The 23,160-nt window shown below is 45.8% G+C and overlaps 2 protein-coding genes across 11 annotated transcripts in view; both read left to right on the top strand.

The window, feature by feature from the left end:
* The window catches only part of LOC137615232 (DNA repair protein XRCC3-like), a 400,961-nt gene that overhangs the window by 150,916 nt on the left and 226,885 nt on the right, over window positions 1-23,160 (top strand). The window lies entirely within an intron of this gene.
* The window catches only part of LOC137615230 (uncharacterized), a 62,797-nt gene that overhangs the window by 19,251 nt on the left and 20,386 nt on the right, over window positions 1-23,160 (top strand). For 7 of the 10 annotated variants that reach the window (XM_068344915.1, XM_068344914.1, XM_068344921.1 and 4 more), the window contains exon 2: window positions 19,198-19,597. The exons of 2 other annotated variants lie outside the window; for them this stretch is intronic. In XM_068344915.1, coding sequence (XP_068201016.1) covers window positions 19,253-19,597 — 345 coding nt within the window. In that variant the 5' untranslated portion in view covers window positions 19,198-19,252. The remainder of the gene's footprint in view (window positions 1-19,197; window positions 19,598-23,160) is intronic. One more of the 10 variants, XM_068344922.1, reaches the window with a different exon arrangement.

Below are 23,160 nucleotides of genomic sequence, written 5' to 3'. Positions count from 1 at the left end.
TGTATATATTTGTGTATAGAAATGTAGTAAGTTTTATTTTCATTGTTTGTGCTGTGTGTGTAATGTACGACAACGACACCTGCGTATTGCAAGGCCACCACGGTTCCACGTCATGGGGTACGGCCTCTCCCTCTTGGTCCATCGGTTTTTCCTTCTTACGCGCGCGGGTACCGATGGTCTCCCGTGCGCGCGCACCAATAGTCTTGCGCGCTCGCGTGCGCCAGTGGTCTTCTGCGCGCGCGTGCCAACATTCTGGTCCGCACGAGCTATTCATTCTGATCTTGCACGTCAATCTGATTCCTACTCACTCTCTGAAGTCTTGCCCGTGCGCATGCGTTTCAACAGTCTCCCGCACGCGAGCCCAGGGTATTCACGCGCACACGCATCAGCGCTTCGACAGTCTCTCGCGCGTGAACCCCGGGTATTCCCCAGCACACGCATCAGCGCTTCGACAGTCTCTCGCGCGTGACCCCCGGGTATTCCCCATCACGCGAGCGCCAGTGCGCTCCCTAGCGCAATCGCCAATACCCTCCCCCGCGCGAGGCTGCCGGACAACGTGCGGTAAGGGTGCCATCGCCACATCTCCCCCCACCCCCCCAAGCACAGAACAGCGCGCTTGCCGGTAGGGGGGAAGGTTACAGAAAGGCCCAGGGACATGCTGTCCTTATGTTTTTACAGGCGACTTCCCCTCGAGAGGGAGTGTCTGACAGCGCAGCCGGCAGCCTGGTTTGGGACTCTAATCAGAGCAGTAGCACAGGCTTTCAAGCTGTTCTCTCTGAGTTGAGCCACAAATCCTTGGCTGCAGCTACTCCCCCGAAGAGGAAAAGACGAGTTTCGGAGGAGGTAACTTCTCTGAGGACGTAGCTGTCTCCTCGTAAGTCTTCGAGGCAGGCACTCTCCCCCCTCAGACTTTTCTCCCTCACCTTCGGACGAAGTTTTCCCGCCCTCAGGAGAGTCGCGGGAGGTGAGACGTTCCCCAATCACACCATTGAGGGAAACCCCACCTCGCGCGGTAAAGTCTTCTTGAATAAGGGTGGAGAAGAGCCTTCCTCCGTCGTTGTTGGAGTCCTGCATCCCTCCCGGGAGGGAGTCAAAGGACTCCAAGACAATACCGGGAGTCCACTAGCACCAAAATCTACAGGCTCAGACATTCTTTCGTTATGGGAACGAACCTGTTTTGAGCCTAAGGACGTGAAGCAGGCGGCTGAGAGGTGTAGGAAGTCACCAAGACTCCCTCCTATATAGGGCTTTGACATTCAAGCCCTATAAACCTCCAGCACCTCAGCAGCCACGTCCCACCAAAAAAACGGCAGCTAAGACAGTGGGGTCTAAGCCCTTTCTGGTCAAGGACAAGAAAGGCAAGAAGTCCCCCAGGGGAGGGAAGAATCCTAGAAGGAGCAGCCGAGGCCGCAAACGCTAGGATTGGCAGTTCCCCTGAATGTCCGCCAGTGGCGGGATACCTACAAGGTTGCGCAGACAGGTTGCAGCAACTCAGGGCTGTTTCCTGGACGATTTCCGTAATCAGTCAGGGATATCGCTTCCTGTTCACAACATCTCTACCTCCCCTGAGGGCAAATCCGGTGTCATTTAGCACCCTTGCCATGGGATCAGCAAGGGGGCGAACTCTGTGGGCAGAGGTCCAGATTAAAGCAAACTCCGGTCAGCATGGAGACTGCAGACACAGTCAGTCTTGCAGTAAACCGCATGACTTCTTGTGTATACTGGACCTGAAGGACGCGTACTTCCAGATCCCAGTCCATCCGTCTTCAAGGAAGTACTTAGGATTCAGCATAAACAACAAGGAGTACCAGTTCAAGGTGCCATGTTTCGGTCTCTCCACAGCACCACAGGGTTTCACCAGAGTGTTCACCCTAATATCATCGTGGGTACTCAGGATCGGCTTCCGTCTCCTCCATTATCTGGATGACTGGCTGATCCTAGCAGACTCGGAGTCATTCCCTCTTTGACACTTGAGCTGAGACAAACTTCTAGGACTTGGCCAGGATCTAAGGATCATGGTAAGTCTCGAGAAGTCCGCTCTGCTGCCCAATCAAAGACTGGTTCACCTAGGCATGATTATAGACACCAATCTCCATAAGGCCTTTCCATCAGACGACAGGATAGCAAGGCTGAGAAGAGTCGCAAGCCCTTTCCTCAGACGAGAAGAGCTTCCAACCCAATCGTGGTTACGTCTCCTCGGTCACCTTTCACCCTTGGCTCGTCTAGTTCTCAACGGTCACCTCAGGATGAGGTCTCTCCAGGGGCGACTCAGGTCCTAGTGGAATCAAGGTTGCGATTCCCCGGACATCATGATCCCTATGGATCCTGCGAAACGGACGAACCGCCAGTGGTGGGTGACAGGAGAGAACTTACGTAGAAGAATGGATCTTCTCGTTCCTTCTCCCCGGATTGGATGCTGTTTTCGGACACCTCAAAGGAAGGGGGGGGGGGGGCACGTTCTGTACCACAGGACCTCAGGCCTGTGGTCAGAATCGGAAAAGTGCCTCCATATAAATCTGCTAGAGATGAAGGCCGTCTTCCTGGCCCTTCAACAGTTCCAACAAGGACCTGGAGGATCACTCTGTGGTGTGATGAGCTACAACACCACAGTAGTGGCTTACATCAACAAGCAAGGAGGTACGTTTTCAAGCAGCTATCCCATCTCTCAGTAGATATACTGAGATAGACCGGAAGTCCACTCGATTCCTCTATCGGCTCGCTTCATTCCAGACAAAGGAATCTGCTCGCTGACAGTCGTAGCAGAGTGTCTCAGATAATGAGTACCGAGTGGTCCTTGGATCATCCAGTAGCCAACAAAGTCCTGACTTTGTTGGGTTACCCGACTGTGGATCGGTTCGCTACAGCGCTGAACTTCAAGCTCCCGCTGTATTGCCCCCAGTCCCAGATCCCAAGGCACTCTGGTAAGATGCCTTCCAACAACGGTGGGACAGCACCGACGTTTACGCTTTTCCCCTGTTCTGTCTGAGGAGGAGGGTGCTCAACAAGACCAGAATATCGGTCAATCTCTCGATGACCCTTTATAGCTACGCTATGGCATCACGCGGATTGGTTGCCCGACCTTCCGCAACTCCTAACGGAACTTCCGGGAGAACTCCCTCTGCGACACAAACTACTCAAACAACCACATGCCAACATCTTTCACAAAGCCGTAGCTTCTCTTCGACTTCACGCCTGGAGACTATCCAGCATCTCCTCACTAAGAGAAGATTGTCGCAACAAGTTGCGAACGGGATGTCTAGACACCTGCGTAGGTCATCCGCAGGGGTCTACCAGGCAAAGTGGCGAGTTTTCTGTGGTTGGTGTCGTGAAGGGGTATCTCTCGATTCGATACCACTATTCCAGCAATAGCGGAGTTCTTCCTATATTTGTGGGAAGAATGCGCCTTTCAGTCTCGGCAATGAAAGGCTATCGCTCAGCCTTAAGTCTAGCCTTCAGGCTCAAAGAAGTGGACATTTCTTCCTCGCTGGAACTTTCCCTACTCAGTCGAAGATATGATTTTACCTGCCCTCAGTCGGAAGTGAGACCTCCTCCATGGAACATGGTTCGAGTTCTCAGGCCTCTTAAGAGACCTCCCTACGAACCATTTTGCCAGGCTTCAGATTGCCACTTAACTTGGAAGGCGGTGTTCCTACTAGCTTTGGCCTCGGCCAAGCTAGTCAGTGAACTTCATGGTCTCTCGTATGACATCGCCCATGCAAGGGGATGAGGGGAGGTAACGTTCAGATTCGTCTCTGAGTTTGTGGCTAAGACACAGAATCCCGGAGTGCCGGATCCTCGATTCGACTCTTTCCGGATTTCGAGTCTTCGTTTTGTAACAGATGACCTAGACCATCCCCTACTGTGTCCAGTAAGGAGTCTGAGGTTATACTGTATCTCAAAGAACGGCTGCATTCGTCCCCAAGTGCAAGCTTTGTTTGTGAGCACTGGGAGAACAAAGAGGAGGGTCACCAAGAATACCATCTCGGCATGGATTCGTAGGGTGATCCATCTGTCCCTGAATCCTGATCCTCCTCCGTCATGTCGCCTTAGAGCACATGATGTTTGGGGCGTAGCTACGTCCCTGGCCTTCAAGAAGAACTTCTCAGTGACCCAGGTTCTACAAACGGGTGTGGAAGCATCAGACGACCTTCACAACCCACTACCTGCAAGACGTGACACACAGGAGGCTCGATACGTTCTCTATCGGCCCTGTGGTGGCTGCACAACAGCTGGTTTAAACCTCAGGCTCCTTAATGGACAAGTAGCAGAGTTGAGGGCATTGTTACCCGGTTTTAGTCTGCATGAAAGAAAAGGTATGTCTGGACCATATTCTTTTCTTCATCCTCCCTTCTCTTGGGGAAAGGAGCATCCTGGGTTCTCTGCACAGCTGACTTCAAACCACCGCAGGTAAACCATGTTTCCTTGTGTTCCTAGTATTAAGTTAATACTGTCACGTCCCCATACCCTGATGAGGTGGTATTGGGAGAGTTCTAGCCTAAAGTTTCCATCTAAGAACTTCAGGTCAACGTCCTAGGACGAGTCGCACATAATCCTTCACACACAGCTTATGTAGGCCGCAGCCCTTGCATAGCAAGGTGCGAGCGAGGTGCAGGTGCTCTTTATTGTTGAGTGCTGACACACTCAGATAATTAGTCCCCGGGCAAAGCCAAAAGCCAGTATGGCTGGGACTTTTCCACCTTTCCTAAGGGTTGAGTCACCCATATTAAATAGCGTGGTTTGTATTTCAGTTACGGAACAAATGACAATTCGGAGATAATTTGTATTTTTCCTAACTATACAAACCCTAGCTATTTAATCAAACTTCCCCGCCAGCCCTATCCCCTGTGAAGTCCTACCTCTAAGCAAAGTGAGCTCAGCTCACAGGTGTGTGGGGGGGGGGGGGTACCAGGCTAGCGGTGGGGTAGTAAATCCTCGTTAAATTTCTAATGGCTCGTCATTTCAGCTACGCCGAAAGTAATTACCCATATTAAATAGCTAAGGTTTGTATAGTTAGGAAAAATACAAATTATCTCCGAATTTGTGATGTTTGTACAATATATCCCTTGATTAAATTTTTGAGAAAAAATACTCAATGCCAAGCCTAATCATCCCATTTCTGTAAGGGTAGAAAACTTCTGTGAGGAATAGCACAGATCTATGTGAAGTATAAGAGGGACTTTGCCATAAAAATAAATGATCTTTTGCCATAAGATTAAATAATCAAGTCCCTATTTGTATTGGGAATTAAGAAAAATAATGTCAGTCCTGTAAAGCAAACTGTCAGCTCTAGAGTAACAGATACTGTTGAGTTTTGTGCCAAAAATCTCCAACAGTTTAATTCTTTAGGAACGATATGTAGCCCACTTGGTCATAACTTCAGAGAACCATTCTAAAAGGATTCAGGAGCCTTTCTTGGGAGACTTCTGACAACATGGGTACTCCTATCTGATTTAACCCTGCCATAGAAATGGTTAGTTGATATTACTAGCAGCAGAAGACTCAAAATTTCATTTGTTGTATCCCTGCGTGTCGTAAGAGGCGACTAAAAGGGACGGGACGAGGGGGCTGGGAACCCCCTCTCCTGTATAAAATTCCTGCGAGACATCGACAAGGAGATGGAGCTGGGGGGAGAGTGACTGATCCCCGCACTCAATTTTTGAGGTGTTTAAATGTGCGTGGATGTAGTACGATAGAGAGTAAAAGATGTGAGATTGGAAGTATGTTTAGAAGTAGAAGGATGGATGTATTGGCCTTGTGTGAGACAAAGATGAAAGGAAAAGGTGAAGTGATGTTTGGTGAAATGTCTGGTAGAGTGTCTGGGATTGAAAGGGGAAGAGCGAGAGAGGGTGTGGCGTTATTGCCGAGTGAATGGATGACAGGTAAAGTAGTGGAATGGAAGGAGATATCATCTAGGTTAATGTGGGTAAGGGTTAGGTTGGGTAGGGAATGTTGGGCGTTTGTCAGTGCGTATGGGCCAGGTAGTGAGAAAAGTGAAGAAGAGCGGAATGAGTTCTGGAATGAATTAACTAGGTGTGTAGAAGGACTGGGTAGAAGGAATTATGTAGTTGTTATGGGTGACTTAAATGCTAGAGTGGGCGCTGGAGAGGTAGAAGGTGTCATTGGGAAGTATGGCGTACCAGGTGAAAATGAGAGTGGTGAGAGACTGGTAGACGTGTGTTGAACAAGAGATGGTAATAAGTGCTAGCTTCTTTAAAAAGAAAGATAAAAATAAGTATACATGGGTAAGAGTGGCAAATGGAAGAGTAGTAGAAAGGGCATTAATGGATTATGTGTTGGTAACTAAAAGAATGTTTGGAAGATTGAAAGACGTGCACGTGTTTAGGGGTATGGCTAACGGTATGTCTGATCATTTTTTGGTGGAAGGAAAATTAGTTGTAGCAAAAGAGTGGGGGAATAGAGTAGGTGGATGTAAAAGGGAGGTAGTGAGGATTGAAGAGCTAATAAAACCGGGGGTAAAAAGTAAATATCAGGAAAGGTTGAAAATGGCATATGACGAGGTGAGAGTAAGAGAAACTGGTAATTTAGAGGAGGAGTGGAAGTTGGTAAAAGAAAATTTTGTTGGGATTGCAAGTGATGTATGTGGCAAGAAGGTTGTTGGAGGCAGCATGAGGAAGGGCAGTGAATGGTGGAATGAAGGAGTGAAGGTAAAAGTGGAAGAGAAAAAGAGGGCTTTTGAAGAATGGCTGCAGAGTAATAGTATAGAGAAGTATGAAAAATATAGAGAGAAAAAGGTGGAAGTAAAGCGCAAGGTACTTGAGGCAAAGAGGGCAGCTGACCTGAGGTGGGGTCAGGGATTGGGTCAGTCATATGAAGAGAATAAGAAGTTTTGGAAAGAAGTGAAGAGAGTAAGGAAGGCTGGCGCAAGAATTGAAGAGACAGTGAAAGATGGAAATGGAAGGTTGTTAAAAGGAGAGGAGGCAAGGAAAAGGTGGGCGGAATATTTTGAAAGTTTGCTGAATGTTGAGGATAATAGGGAGGCAGTTATAATTGCTGTTCCAGGTGTTGAGGTGCCAGTGATGGGAGATGAGAATGAGAGAGAGATTACAATAGATGAAGTGAGGAGAGCACTAGATGAAACGAGAGTAGGAAAAGCATCTGGTATGGATGGTGTGAAAGCTGAGATGTTGAAGGAAGGGGGTGTGACTGTACTTGAATGGTTGGTGAGATTGTTTAATATGTGTTTTGTGTTGTCAATGGTACCAGTAGATTGGGTTTGTGCATGTATTGTACCACTATATAAGGGTAAGGGAGATGTGCATGAGTGTTGTAATTCAAGAGGTATTAGTTGGTTGAGTGTAGTTGGAAAAGTGTATGGTAGAGTATTGATTAATAGGATTAAGGATAAAACAGAGAATGCAATCTTGGAAGTACAGGGTGGTTTTAGAAGAGGTAGGGGTTGTATGAATCAGATTTTTACAGTTAGGCAGATATGCGAGAAATATTTAGCAAAAGGTAAGGAGGTGTATGTTGCGTTTATGGATCTGGAGAAAGCATATGATAGAGTTGATAGGGAAGCAATGTGGAATGTGATGAGGTTATATGGAGTTGGTGGAAGGTTGTTGCAAGCAGTGAAAAGTTTCTACAAAGGTAGTAAAGCATGTGTTAGAATAGGAAATGAAGTGAGTGATTGGTTTCCGGTGAGAGTGGGGCTGAGACAGGGATGTGTGATGTCGCCGTGGTTGTTTAACTTGTATGTTGATGGAGTGGTGAGAGAGGTGAATGCTCGAGTGCTTGGACGAGGATTAAAACTGGTAGGCGAGAATGACCATGAATGGGAGGTAAATCAGTTGTTGTTTGCGGATGATACTGTACTGGTAGCAGACACAGAAGAGAAGCTTGACCGACTAGTGACAGAATTTGGAAAGGTGTGTGAGAGAAGGAAGTTGAGAGTTAATGTGGGTAAGAGTAAGGTTATGAGATGTACGAGAAGGGAAGGTGGTGCAAGGTTGAATGTCATGTTGAATGGAGAGTTACTTGAGGAGGTGGATCAGTTTAAGTACTTGGGGTCTATTGTTGCAGCAAATGGTGGAGTGGAAGCAGATGTACGTCAGAGAGTGAATGAAGGTTGCAAAGTGTTGGGGGCAGTTAAGGGAGTAGTAAAAAATAGAGGGTTGGGCATGAATGTAAAGAGAGTTCTATATGAGAAAGTGATTGTACCGACTGTGATGTATGGATCGGAGTCGTGGGGAATGAAAGTGATGGAGAGACAGAAATTGAATGTGTTTGAGATGAAGTGTCTAAGGAGTATGGCTGGTGTATCTCGAGTAGATAGGGTTAGGAACGAAGTGGTGAGGGAGAGAACGGGTGTAAGAAATGAGTTAGCGGCTAGAGTGGATATGAATGTGTTGAGGTGGTTTGGCCATGTTGAGAGAATGGAAAATGGTTGTCTGCTAAAGAAGGTGATGAAAGCAAGAGTTGATGGGAGAAGTACAAGAGGAAGGCCAAGGTTTGGGTGGATGGATGGTGTGAAGAAAGCTCTGGGTGATAGGAGGATAGATGTGAGAGAGGCAAGAGAGCGTTCTAGAAATAGGAATGAATGGCGAGCGATTGTGACGCAGTTCCAGTAGGCCCTGCTGCTTCCTCCGGTGCCTTAGATGACCGCGGAGGTAGCAGCAGTAGGGGAGTCAGCATTATGAAGCTTCATCTGTGGTGGAAATGTGGGAGGTTGGGCTGTGGCACCCTAGCAGTACCAGCTGAACTCGGTTTAGTCCCTGATTAGGCTGAAGGAACATAGAGAGTAGAGGTCCCCTTTTTTGTTTTGTTTCATTGTTGGTGTCGGCTACCCCCCAAAATTGGGGGAAGTGCCTTGGTATATGGATGGATGATACTCATGAAATATAAAGTTCCTAAACTGAAATGTCTAATCATCTACACTGTCCAAGTGACCAGTAGCTCTTCTTTCATCGTGAATGAATTTGAAACAAAAGGTGACACCGTGTAGTATATCACATTGTGAACTTTGCATGACTGAACATAGAACTTCATACCTTGAATGTTGCAAAGTACTGACCCTACGCTAAAGGACTGCTGGAGGGATTGACCTAATTCTGTTCTTCAACCTGTTGATGTTATAACTCCACACCACTTTCCTCAGCAGTTTCTTTTGACTTATAAGATGTATTGTGTCATAATACATGAAAATATAGATGCAATATCTCCAAATGCTGCAATGAAAAAGTGGCTGGCACAAAAGTAAGGTAGTAATTGGCAAAACTGATTCTGTTTGAACACCATTAGATTTAGAGGATAATGAATTGGTTAGAATATAGAACTATATATTACAGTAGTCTGTTTTCTGTTTGGCCTTATTCTAAGAGACTTCTATTACAATTTGGACTATGCTATTAAGTTGGGAAAAAATATGGCAATATCCATGTAACTTATGTATGTGGTGTATTTCAGATGCAAGACTTTAATTAGGAAGCTATTTACAACATCATGTGGTAGTAGGAAAATTTCACTTACACTATGTAATCTTTTACAGAATCAGAAAGGTAATTCATTATGGGTTTTAAACTTAAGTACCTTAAATTGTAGGTTACTTATGTGAATGAAGGAAAATATACATAATGTAAACTAAGCAAGATGAGAAGTAATTTGAAGCAGAGAATTATCTTATGTTTAATGGCACATTCTTTGATAAAATTTCAAAGCAGGTAGCAAAAGATATTCTTTTAAAGTTTGAAAAGAACCAAGTTTGCCCTTTTACATCTATAGAGACTAAATACTGTAAGATATTGCTTAGTGACATAAGTATTATGTAAACTGTATGCTGTATCAAAACATGAACAAACAAAATTTCCATCAATTAACAAATTAATCTTATTGAGTAGGAATGTCAAGTAATGCGTACACAAATCACGACTCAGACACATACAGTAAGGGGTACCATAATTTTAATTTTACTGTTGGCATATAGAAATAGATGTGACTGATCATTTAAAACAGAAGTGTTCCTACATGAATACAAGCCCCCATTCCTTAGTAGTTGGAGATTGTGGTGACAGTAGGTAACTACTAATGAAGACGTATTGAGGTTCTGGCAACCGGGACCCTGTGTCCATCAGTAGTCTGGGTCTGACAGCGCTCTGAGCCTCTATTATGATTTTGGCCGTCGAGCTGCATGGATTTATTCTTGACGCTCTCCAACTGACCTGAAGTTTTTCACATACAGTATATTCCATTGCTGTCAGGTTGGGAATCAACTTGATAAAAGGCAAATTTGTCCTAAATTCTGTGACACTTGCTCCAGCATCGATAATGAATTAAATCCTTGAAATGGGAATAAATTTAGGGGATGAGAGCACTCTTCTCACAGGATCCTTATGTTGGTCAGTAACATGTCATACAACACGTGAGTAGGTATGCCTGCTCGTCCTCACCTGGTTGTCAGCTCTTTTTATTGCTCTTAGACATGAAAGATACAGTACACACTCCAAATTCTAGTTCACAGGAATGTCGCGGGGGCATAATAACAATTAGAATAGCGCCAGTGTATCCCTGCCTTTCGTAAGAGATGACTAAAAGGGACGGAACGAGGGAGCTGTGGGACATTGAAGAAGTGGAGCTGGGGGGGAGAGTGACTGCTCCCCACACTCTAGTTTTGGGGTGTCTGAATGTGCGTGGATGTAGTACGATAGAGAGTAAAAGATGTGAGATTGGAAGTATGTTTAGGAATAGAAGGATGGATATATTGGCTTTGTGTGAGACAAAGATAAAAGGGAAGGGTGAAGTGATGTTTGGTGAAGTGACTGATAGAGTGTCTGGGATTGAAAGGGAAAGAGCAGGAGAGGGTGTGACTTTATTGCTGAGTGAATGGAGGACAGGTAAAGTAGTGGAATGGAAGGAGATATCATCTAGTCTAATGTAGGTAAGGGTTGGGTTGAGTAGGGAATGTTGGGCTTTTGTTGGTGTGTATGGGCCAAGTTGAGGAAAGCGAAGAAGAGCGGAATGAGTTCTGGAATTAATTAACTAGGTGTGTGTAGAAGGACTTGGTAGATGGAATTATATGGTTGTCATGGCTGACTTAAATGCTAGAGTGGGCACTGGAAAGGTAGAAGGTGTCATTGGGAAGTATGTCGTACCAGATGAAATTGAGAGTGGTGAGAGACTGGTAGATAAGTGTGTTGAGCAAGAGATGGTGATAAGTTCTATCTTTTTCAAAAATGAAAATAAAAAAAAGTATACATGGATAAAAGTGGCAAATGGAAGAGTGGTAGAAAGGACTTGAGTGGATTATGTGTTGATAACTAGAAGAATGTTTGGAAGATTGAAAGATGTGCATGTGTTTAGGGGTATGGCTAACGGTATGTCTGATCATTTTTTGGTGGAAGGGAAATTAGTTGTAGCAAAAGAGTTGTTGGATGTGAATGGGAGCCAGCGAGGGTTGAAGAGTTAATAAAAGCGGAGGTAAAAAGTTAATATCAAGAAAGGTTGAAAATGGCATATGACAGAGTGAAAGTGCGAGAAACTGGTAGTTTAGAGGAGTGGAAGTTAGTAAAAGAAAATTTTGTTGGGATTGCAAGTGAAGTGTGTGGCAGGGTAGTGAATGGTGGAATGAAGGAGTGAAGGTAAAAGAGAAAAAAGGGGCATTTGAAGAATGTGTAGAGAAGTATGAAAGATACAGAGAGAAAAATGTGGAAGTAAAACACAAGGTAACCGGCAAAGAGGCCGGCTGACCTGAGGTGGGGTCAGGGATTGGGTCGTTCATATGAAGAGAATAAGGAGTAGTTTGTGGAAGTAAAACACAAGGTAACAGGCAAAGAGGCCGGCTGACCTGAGGTGGGGTCAGGGATTGGGTCGTTCATATGAAGAGAATAAGTAGTAGTTTTGGAAAGAAGTGAAGCGAGTAAAGAAGGCTGGTTCGAGAATTGAAATGAAAGATGGAAATGGAAGGTTGTTAAAAGGAGAGGAGGCAAGGAAAAGGTGGGCGGAATATTTTGAAAGTTTACTGAATGTTGAGGATAATAGGGAGGCAGATATAATTGCTGTTGGTGTTGAGGTGCCAGTGGTGGGAGATGAGAATGAGAGAGAGATTACAAGAGAGGAAGTGAGGAGAGCACTAGACGAAACGAGAGTAGGAAAAGCATCTGGTATGGATGGTGTGAGAACTGGGAGGTTAAAGGAAGGGTTGTGACTGTACTTGAATGTTGGTGAGATTGTTTAATATGTGTTTATGCTGTCATTGGTACCAGTAGATTTGGTTTGTGTGTGTATTGTACCACTATATAATGGTAAGGGGGAAGTGCATGAATGTTGTAATTCAAGGGGTATTAGTTTGTTGAGTGGGGTTGGAAAAGTGTATAGTAGAGTACTGATTACAGTAATAGGATTAAGGATAAAACAGAGAATGCAATCTTAGAAGTACAGGGTGGTTTTAGAAGAGGTAGGGGATGTATGAATCAGATTTTTGCAATTAGGCAGATATGTGAGAAATATTTAGCTAAAGATAAGGAGGTGTATGTTGCGTTTATGGATCTGGAGAAAGCGTATGATAAAGTTGATATGGAAGTGATGTTCTTGTGACGTATCAGCGTCACGCAGAGATTGGTCTTTCAAAATTCCAACCTCGTGAAAACCGTCTCGTCCCACTCTAGTGGTACCATCATCCCCGGACAAGGTTTCATCACCTTTTCTGGCTGCAGGAGGGTTCCCTTCCCAGGGTATACCTTCCGCTATGGAAGACTCCCACCAGTCCTTCCAGCCTCGTGGGCCTCCACCTGCCCTGAACTACCTGTTGCCCACCCGACAATGCCCAGTTCCTCACCCGATGGGAAGGTCTGTGCCAATCTTTCCCGCAGGTAAGAAAGCTAAGGTGCCTGTTGAGTTACCTAAGCCTAGGGATGCACCCCACCATAAGGATCTCCCTCCCAGCACATCTGGAGCCTGCAACACCGCATGGCTTAAAGCTTTATTCAATGTAATTCGGTAAGCTGTGACGGGGTTCAGTCCCCGCTCCTAGTCCTTAGGCGGTACTCTCATGATTCCTCTGTTGCCTCCTCTCATCCCAGGCCCCTCTTCCCCAGTTGATCCTAGGGGTAACTCTTAAGGACACAAGGAGGAGAACATCTCTCCTCGCAAGAGAACCAGGGAAAAGAGGGCTCCACAATTGCAGGGGAGTACCCTACAGTTCAAGTTTCCACAGGTAACGCCCAAAGGGAAGAGGAAGAGGATTAGACCTTCTCATCCTAAGCAGGATCGGACGATTTCCTATACAGACTCGTTCCGTCTGACTCCAGCCGAGGTAGTGCCAAGGGAGGCACCTCACTCTTCTTGGTGTGGCACAGTTCCTGCCCCTGTGGAGTCCCATCTCCCACAGGTCAATGGAAGCCACAAGGCCTACACTGATGAAGGAACTTCTGCTGTAGCACAGAGAGGCAATAGATTTATTTATCATCCCGAAATCTTCGGCCAGGCCTCCCTTACGTCGAGTTCAGACTCGGAGTAAACCATGTACGTCCTCGGGAATTGTCCAGTCTTCCGTCGATCTTAATGACAACCTTGACCCACTCTGGGCTCCTATGAATGAGAGCTAGGAAGTGGATGAGCAGAGTGATCATGATGATGACATTTTCCCCTAAAATGACGGAGGCGTAGTGAAAGGAGAGGGAACACGCCTTCTGGCAGGTGTTAGGCTGCATCCAAACCATCAGCAGGCTGCCAGATCCATCGGCCATTCCTCTTGAATGAAGGTAAGGATATGGTCCTAGACCAGTTTTATGGCACTCAAGAGACCCCTGAAGGCCAGTGAAGCTTTGCCCTGGTCAAAGGCATTGAAGAGTGCCAAGCAGAAGGCTGTGTCCCAGGTGACTGGGTCATCTTCCTCCCTTCGCACCAGCTCCTCCTCCAAACTCCTCCCACCTCCTCTTATCACGCAGCAGAAGTACTATGAGATCCTCACTGAGCTGCAACTAGTTTTGCCTCTAGACCATTCTATAGAAGCACTCTCGAAGGGAACTCCCTTTGAAAAGTTAACAGAACTGCCTGTCTCATTCTTGGCCTCCTTGATCCTGAATCAGGAAAAGGTTGCGAGGTATGCCATGCAGGCTACCTTTTGGTTTGATTTTTGGTTGGGATCTATAGGACAATTGGTCCAGTCTCAGGACTGATCTAAACAGTCCACAAGAAAGTCTATGGTGACTTTCCTATTGTCCGGCACTCTGGCCTTCGAGTTCCTGTCTCATCAACTGGTGAACCTTTGAGCCAACACCATCGTGAGGAGACGGGATGCCGTGATAAGGAAGTTCCATAAACAACTCCCTCAGGCCGAGGTAGCAAGGCTCAGGAACGCCGCCTTCCAGGGGAGTTCGTTGTTCAATCCAGAGGAAGTCGAGCGGGTGCCTGAGAAATGTAGAAAGCCTCATTCACAAGGGCTTGACTTCAAGACTTCACCCTCCTCAGCCACAAAGGAATCCAGCTCCTAGACTGCCAACGAAAAAGGCTAGCAACCCCAAACAGCAGGGTGACAAGATGTCCAGTAAGCCCTTTCGAGGAAGAAAGTCCTTCCGTGGAGGCAGAGGCAAACAGGGTTCTGGCCGAGGCCGACCCCTCTAGAATGGGTAGTCTTCCCATATGTCCACCTGGGAGTGGATGCCTGAGAGTCGATGGCAGAGGTGGCTTCACCACGAGGCCGAACCCTGGAAGGTTGAGGTGATCCATTCGGGGTATTGCATCTCGATCACGGTATCTTTCCCTCCACTGATTCGAGTGCCTCTCCCATCAGACTCCTATGCAAAGGGATCTTCAAAGGAGTCAGTTCTTCAGGGCAAAGTCCAGACCATGTTGGAGAGGGGAACTCTCCAAGAGGTCCGCAACATGTCTCCAGACTTTTACAGTCGACTCTTTCTTGTAGAAAAGGCACTGCAGGATGGTGACCAGTCTGCGATCTCTCCCCTCTGAACTAGTTTGTCCAGCAGACTCCATTCAGCATGATGTCGCCCGACACTGTCGGACACGCTATCAGACTTAAAGACTTCATGTGCACTCTGGATCGGAAAGGACACATACCTCCAGATCCTAATCCATCTGTCTTCCAGGAAGTATCTAAGATTCTCCCTAGACCAATAAATATTGTATACCAGTTCAAGGTGCTGTGTTTTAGTCTTTCCACAGCACCTCAGGCTTTCATGAGAGTGTTCGCCCTTGTGTCAGCATGGGCTCACAGATTCGGCATCCAGCTCCTAAGATATCTGGACGACTGGCTGATTTTGGCAGACTTGAAGGCGTCCCTTCTTCGTCATCGAGATAAGCTTCTAAGGTTTTGCCAAGATCTGGGGATCATGGTAAACTCGAGAAATCTCATCTGATTACCTCTCATAAACTGGTATACCTAGGCATGCTATTGGACACTGTAATGCACATAGCATATCCATCAGATGAAAGGGTTGGGAGGCTGAGGAAGATAACACGGCCATTCCTCAGGGGGAAGATCTCCCAGTGTAGAGCCGGGTGCATCTGCTCAGTCACCTCTCTTCTTTGGTATGTTTAGTGCCCAACAGCTGCCTCAGGATGAGATCTCTCCAGTGGCAGCTGAAATCGCAATGGTACCAGACCACCAATTCCAGGGAGACTCGGCTTCGCATAGGGCAAGAGGAACGGACGGACCTCAGATGGTGGGTAACAGACCTAAACCTCTGCAAAGGGACAGATCTTCGCGTTCTCTCCCTAGAATTGTTGCTCTTTTCAGAAGTGTCCAAAGAAGGGTGGGGGCCCACTTGCGGCGAGTGGTCCGATTCTGAAAGGTATCGGCATATAAACCTCTCAGAAATGAGAGTAGCTTTCCTCGCCCTGAAACGGTTCCACCAGTCCCTGGCAGGTACTCATTGTTGTTGATGACCGACAATGCCACAGTAGTTGCTTACCTAAAGAAGCGAGGCGGTACCTTTTCGCAGCTACTGTGCACTCTAGCAGTAGAGATACTCGGATGGGCAGAAGGCAACTCGGTGTCCCTATCGGCTCGCTTCATTCCGGGCAAGCGCAATGTGCTAGCTGACAATCTGAGCAGAGCGACTCAGATAGTGGGCTCCAAGTGGTCTTTGGATCATCTAGTAGCCAACAAAGTCCTGTCTTTGTGGAGTTCCACGACTGTGGATCTGTTCACAACATCCCTGAACTTCAGGCTCCTGTTGTATCGCTCACCAGTCCCGGATCCCCAGGCTCTTTAGCAAGATGCATTCCAACATCAATGGGAAAACATGGACATGTATGCGTTCCCCCCCATTTTGTCGGATGAGAAAAGTCCTCAACCAAGTACGAGTAAGCAAGAACTTACTAATGACGCTTATAGTGCATCATGCAGAATGATTTCCGGACCTTCTGCAACTCCTCACAGAGACCCCGAGAAAACTCTCCACGACCCGATCTACTCAAACAACCACACGCCAACACCGACCACAGAGCGATAGCTTTGCTTCGGGCCTCATGCTTGAAGACTGTCCTACACCTCCTTTCACAGAGAGGCTTTTCGCAATGAGTTGCGAAAGGGAAGGCTCGACACCTTAGGCACTCAACAGCGTCAGTCTACCAGGCTAAGTGGTCGGTGTTTTGTGGATGGTGTTGTGGAAGTGGTATCTCTCCCCTCGATGCCACTGTTCCAACCATATTGGAGTTCTTTGTACACCTTCGGGAAGAAATGCTTCTCTCGGCTTCGGCAGTCATAGGCTACTGCTCAGCCTTGAGTCTTGCCTTTAAACTGAAAGGAGTAGACATTTCCTCCTCGTTGGAACTTTCCTTACTCATACGAAGTTACGAGATTACTTGTCCCCAGTTGGAACTTAGACTTCCTACTTGGAACGTGGTTCAGATCTTTCAGTCCCTGAAGGGCCCACCTTACGAACCATTATGCCAGGCAACAGATCCCCACTTCATGTGGAAGACAAGTGTTCCTACTCTCATATGAGTTAGTGAGCTCCACAGTCTATCTTCTGACATGTTCCACACAAGGAGATGGGGAAAAGTAATTCTCAGCTACGTCCCCGAGTTTATTGCTGCGACTCAAAATCTGGGTGTACTAGATCCTAGGTTCAGTCCATTCAGGATAGAGTCTTCATTCTGTAACCGAAGATCCAGACCAACTGTTACTTTGTCCAGTGATTGATTGATTGATTGAGGTGTTGCCTTAAGAGAACAGCAGCAGCTTGCCCCCGTGTACAAGCACTGTTTGTCGACACAGAGAAGGGCAAGAGGAGGATCACTAGGAATTCCAATTCCTCCTGGATACGGAAGATGATTGAGTTCGCCCGCAATCCAGACCCTCCTCCTTCCAAATGACCCAGAGCTCATAATGTCGGTAGCATTGCAATGTCCCTGGCGTTCAAAAATTAACTACTCCGTGGCGCAGGTACTGCAAGCGGGCATGTGGAAACATCAAACAACGATCACTGCCCACTACCTGCAAGATGTAACCCACAGGAACCTAGACACGTTCTTCATAGGTCCTGTGGTGGCTGCACAACAAATGGTCTAAACACCTCAAGCTCCTTGTTGGACAAGTAGCAGAGGGTTAAGGACTAAAGTTACCTGGGTTTATCTGGGGTGAATGAGTAGAATGACTAGCTCCTCCCCCCTTGGGGAAAACAGCACCATGGTCCCTCATCACAAGCTTACCTCACCTCTCTGCAGGTAAGACTCATTTTCACTTGTGTATCCCAAGTATAGAAATAATAGTTTGTTACGGCCCCAATGCCTCTTTGAGGGAGGGTATTGTGTAAAGTCTAAGGAATCTCGGGTTTGTATTCAGGTTGCTAGTTTCACGAACACAAACTTCTGCAGCCCGCTAATAGCACTTGCCCCTAATAGAGCATAGCACGAAAATTTAGCAAGGGTAGGGTTCCTACTACTTTCTGCTTACCGAAGTAGAGATCCCCGTGTCAAAATACCAAAGCCAGATGGTAAAGGACTTCCTCCCTCGTAAGAGGGAGTCTACCCAATATAAATAGTGGAAGGTTTGTATTTGTGCAGGAACAAATGGCAAATTTGTAATAATTTGTATTTTTCCTAACATACAAACATTCGCCTATTTATACACATTGGCCCGCCACCCTGCCCTCCAAGAAGACTTGCCAGTAAGGAAAGTGGTTACTCAACCCAGATGTGTGAGCGAGCAGGGTAGCCGGTTTCCCCCACCCTCACCTGTCAACTAGCGGGTGCGGTAGTTATCTCTCACTAAAAATTATCATGGCTTGTTCAGCCTTTCCGAAAACAATATAACCAATATGAATAGTGGAATGTTTGTATGTTAGGAAAAATACAAATTATTACAAATTTATCATGTATGAAAGCATGAATGACTAGCCTTCTTCCCTATTTTCCTTCTTTTCCTCCCTTGGGACCAGCCTTCGAAAAGTTACGGAGCTATTACGGACACTAATGTGGCTGAGCACAGTAGTGACGGGTAGTTATTTTTACTTAAGATTAAAGTGTAAAATTTCCTCACTACTTTCAGGGGGGAGTATGTCAGTTATGGCAAATTCACTACTTAAATTAGTCCTTAACAAGAACATTGTTCTCACTGAAAATAGGTGCTTTTATGAAAAACTCTTGGGCCGTAACTCAGTTGGTCAATCAACTGTGGATAATGGAATGCAAGGATGCTTTGTTCTACTCTTCTAACCAGACTGAGCGGACTTCCTCCCTCATTAGGATGACTCCCCTATTAAAGGATAAGAGTTTGTAGTGGCGTAGGAACAAATCACAAATTTTAAAAGTAATTTGTATTTTTCTTAGCTATGCAAACCTAATTCCTTTAGGTTTCACTTCCTGCTGCATCCACCCCGCTAGTCCCAGGTAGAATCAGATTGGAGGCTCGGAGAGCTGCCAGATTTGGACCCATTAATGGATACTGAGTGCCGGTTACTAGAACCTTGATAATTCTTTTTTTTTTTTGGTCATTATCAGCTGTTGCCAGAATCTACCCTTACCATAGGACTTAGGTTCGTATAGCCAGGAAAAACACACGTTACTTTTAAAATCTGTGATATTTTGACAAAATAATTTTTAAGTGCAGTAGTATAAAAATGCAGTAAGTTTTTCTTAAAATCAGCCAGTGTGAACTCCTGCTGTGATCACGGTAATGTACTGTGCAATGAAAAGTGTGGCTTGGCCATTGTTTGTGTAGTGGCGCTATATATTTACACATATTTTAAGCATGATTCATCCAGATGTACTTGGGCTTTTCAGAAATTTTGTGGAGTATTAATTAACTTTGATCATTCAAAAAGTTAGAGCCACCAGAATGCCGGCCCGCTGGAGTGTTGTGACAACAGTGAAATTCTTACATGCTTATAAGTCACATGAGTGTTTATGGAATACAAACTGTGACCTTTATCTTCTAAGGGAAGCACGCAAAGCTGCCATAGCAGACCTGGCTTTTCAGATGGGGATGTCAGGTTTGGACAATGATGCAATTAAGGCAAAAATAAGACTTATGCGCTCTAAATATCATAATGAGCGAAAGAAGATACTTTCTGCTGCTGCAGTTGGTGAAAAGTATGTGCCAACAAGCTACTGGTTTGAGATTATGGATTCGTTTTTGAAAGATGTTGTCGACATGCCACAGCCGGTAAGAAATTTCCAAAAGGTACAATAAACGTTATTTTTTAAAATACGCTACTGTAATTTGTTCCGTAACTGGAATACAAACCAACGCTATTTATTAGGGGTATGACTTTCGGTGAAGCTGAAAGGACGAGCCATTAGAATTTAGCGAGGGTTAACTACCCATCCTGCTAGTTAGGGGAGGTAGGGTGGGTAGCTAGCTACACCCCTCACTCACACACCTGTGACTGAGCTTCACTTTACTTTTGGCTTGGATGGAGAACGGTTGTTGCCTCTCTTCCTCCTCTCTATATTGGACTGCCATTTGTCTGTTTTTTCCCCTTTTCTTTTCAGGGTGGGTGTGTGTGTGCTGAGTTTCTTCCGCAGCCATGTATACCTGTACCGGGTCGGAGGGCCACACCTGCAGCAAGTTCATGTCTGCTGTAGAAACAGATTCCCACAGCCTATGCACAGTCTGCAGAAGTCAACGCTGTGACATAGACAACAAGTGTATTAAGTTTCGGGTGTAATCTGCCTCCCAGTGGGAAAGGTTTGGGCGCAAGTGGAAGAAGAAGTCTAAGCGGGACTCTTCTTCAAAGGCAGCTTCGAAGCAGAAGAAACCCAAGGCTTCTTCCTCCACCTTCCGACCTTCCTCCGAAGCTCCTACTCAAATGGCTTCTTCCTAGGGCCTACGAGTAGTAGTGTGGACCATTTAACACATGGTCAACCTCGGTCCTCGAGAGATGGTGTTGCCTCCCCTAGTGAGGTGGCCCCGGCTCTCCCCATGAAAGAGGCCTTATCTCTTTCTCCTGTATTGCAGATGTGGCCTGCATTGGGTTTGCCCACTTCTCCTTCCAAGGAGGCATTGCTGCAGTTCCTGCACCAAGGTGTAGATCTTCAGCGGGCGTGAGCGTCAGACGTCTACCCCTTGTCCTTAGTCAACGTGGTAGTGTCGGAGGACTCATCTGCTGCCCCTCCAGCAGTCCTGATGCAACGGTGACGGCAAGATCAACCCACTGCTGGTAAACAACTCCGAAAACCCATTCAAGAGTCCCAAGATATTGAAAGAAAGCTTCAAGTCACTTGACAAGCACCAATAGGTTGCTGGTGCAACCCATCTCCCACAGCTTTAACTGTATTTTTTACGAGCGAATGCCTCCTTCTGTAGGAGCGCATAATGCTACCCACCAGGCTTCTGTGAGAGACGAGTCATACAAGATTACTCTTGCATGGGACCATACCTCGGTCGGTCTTCGCACTCCAGGAGGGATACATCGTTCAATTCACACTTTCTCACCCTCCTCTGACCCGACATATGATAATGCAAAACTCCTTCACGAGTTAGCACGCTCCGGAATATAGCAGACGAGACTTGCATAGCATGGCACACCCTACCACCTAGCGAGGTGGGTGGGCACACTCATCTGCCTGACGAAGGTGCACATCTCACTTGTGCTACACGTTGTGTTCATTGGGCGAATCTTTCCATCAAGACTCACGCATATTAGTGCACACAGGTAGATTAATTACATGTAAGAACTGAGAAACAAAAGCAAGCCAGTGCACTTTTCCAGCTCTCACCTCATGAGCTTGTGCGCCCAGCAGGACGAACTGGAAGAGGTGCATTTGCCTCTCCAACACTGTCCGTGCAGTCGAACTAGTCAGGAGCATTGCAGATATACCAAATCAAGGGGCTGCACTTCGGCCTGTTCCCAGCACTGCAGGTGTTCACATGGGTATTCACTCTATCGTCCACCTGGGTACACAAGAACGGTATTCATCTCCTTCGTTACCTAGATGATTGGCTGATTCTGGCAGATTCGAGGGAGTCCCTTCTCCTCCATCGAGACAAGCTTCTTAGATGGAAGAAGATTCGGTAGCCTCAACAGCTTAATTCATCTCAGGTGAGAAGAACATGCTGGCGAACAATCTGAGCAGGAGGACTCAGATAGTTGGCTCCGAATGGTACTTGAATCAAGACATAGCCGACAGAAACTTGGCTTTGTGGAGTTTGCTGACAATCGACCTGTTTGCGACGTCCCGCAACCTGAAATTTCCCATGTACTCCTCTCATGTAAAAGATCCCCAAGTGCTCTGACAAGATGCTTTTCAACATCCCTGGGACAGGATGAACATCTATGTGATTTCCCCCCCTTCTATTGAACAAGGTCAGGGCATCTCAAAATCTAGCAATGACCCTCATTACTCAGCTGTGGCAACATGCGGAATGGTTTCTACGATTGATTAATTGATTGATTGATTATGAGTTATATGGCATCCTGACATCTAAGGTCATTGACGCCGATATTATTTGTTATGAATGAATAGATAAATATTAATTCAGTTTAAAACACTTAAAGCAAAAATGTCCTTATAACAGTTAGATAGCTTTCAAAAGACCTGCTTCTGAACTAAAATTAAAAATATCACTTATTGTATGAAACATCATGTCCGAGAATCATAGCAAAGATGAACCTGCCATCCTCACCTTGAGCCTCAAACAGATGTGTACTTCTTTCAGTACTATAAGTGGGGTATTCGATCAACAAATGTCTCATGGTCAAGGGTACCAAACAGTCATCGCAATATGGTTGGTGTTGGCTATTTAGCAGAAACTCGTGTGTCAACCGAGTGTGACCAATGCGGAGATGACAAAGAGATGTCTCCCGCTTTCTAGGCATCATGTTATACCTCCAAGGAGATATGACATATGTTACTTCTCTCATTTTATTGCCAGCTAGACTATCCCAGTGCTGTTGTCAATTATTATAAAACAATTTCTTGATGGTGGGTAGGAAATCATTACAGGGAATGGGATACCTAATTGGTAGCAACTGGGATACAGCATTCTTTGCCAGTAAATCTGCCTTATTTCCAGTCACACGTACATGTGCTGGAACCCAACAAAATCGAACCATTATACTTTTCAGTCCAACAATAAAAAGCCATTCTAAAATTTTTAAAACTGAAGGGTTACTAGAATTGAAAACTTTTAAAGCTTGAAGGACACTCCTTGCATCACTAAAAATGGTAAAATTACCCTCCTCCAACATTATTTTGTTGATAGCAGTTAGTATGCCATACAGTTTGGCAGTAAATATGGAAGCTGTTGGAGGAAGAACACCTCTACAATTAAAACCATTACTATATACGCATAAAAAGAGACCTGGATTCTAAGTAAGTCATATTCTTTTTAGCTTCAATAAAGTATTTAAAAAAAAGAGACCTCTGGTAATTTCCATGGAGGCATTGATGATACCTTAAATGGAAGCGCCTTACTTCTAATCACATGAAGACTGTATATTAATTGTTTAACCCGTAAACCATAAGGTTGCGGAGATTTTGGGTGCAGCTAAGTACACTATGATGTGTGCTTTACCAGGCTTGCAGTCTGATAGGCTAAAGAATTAGGAAGTCTTTGCAAACTAAACCAATACCGAACAATAGAAGACTTTCGGTAAAGGTCTATTGGTAATTCTCCAGCATCAACAAGGAGACTTGGGATAAGCGAAGTTCTAAACGCTCCTGGGGACAACCTATTAGCAGCATGATGTATTGAATCTAATATCTTTAATCGGCTTGCGGTGGCTAAGGAGTATATTTCAC

Source organism: Palaemon carinicauda, chromosome 21, assembly GCF_036898095.1.
Source record: "Palaemon carinicauda isolate YSFRI2023 chromosome 21, ASM3689809v2, whole genome shotgun sequence".
Lineage (NCBI taxonomy): Eukaryota > Metazoa > Arthropoda > Malacostraca > Decapoda > Palaemonidae > Palaemon > Palaemon carinicauda.
Note: the sequence above shows the minus strand (reverse complement) of the source record. Positions and strands in the feature narration are given on the sequence as shown.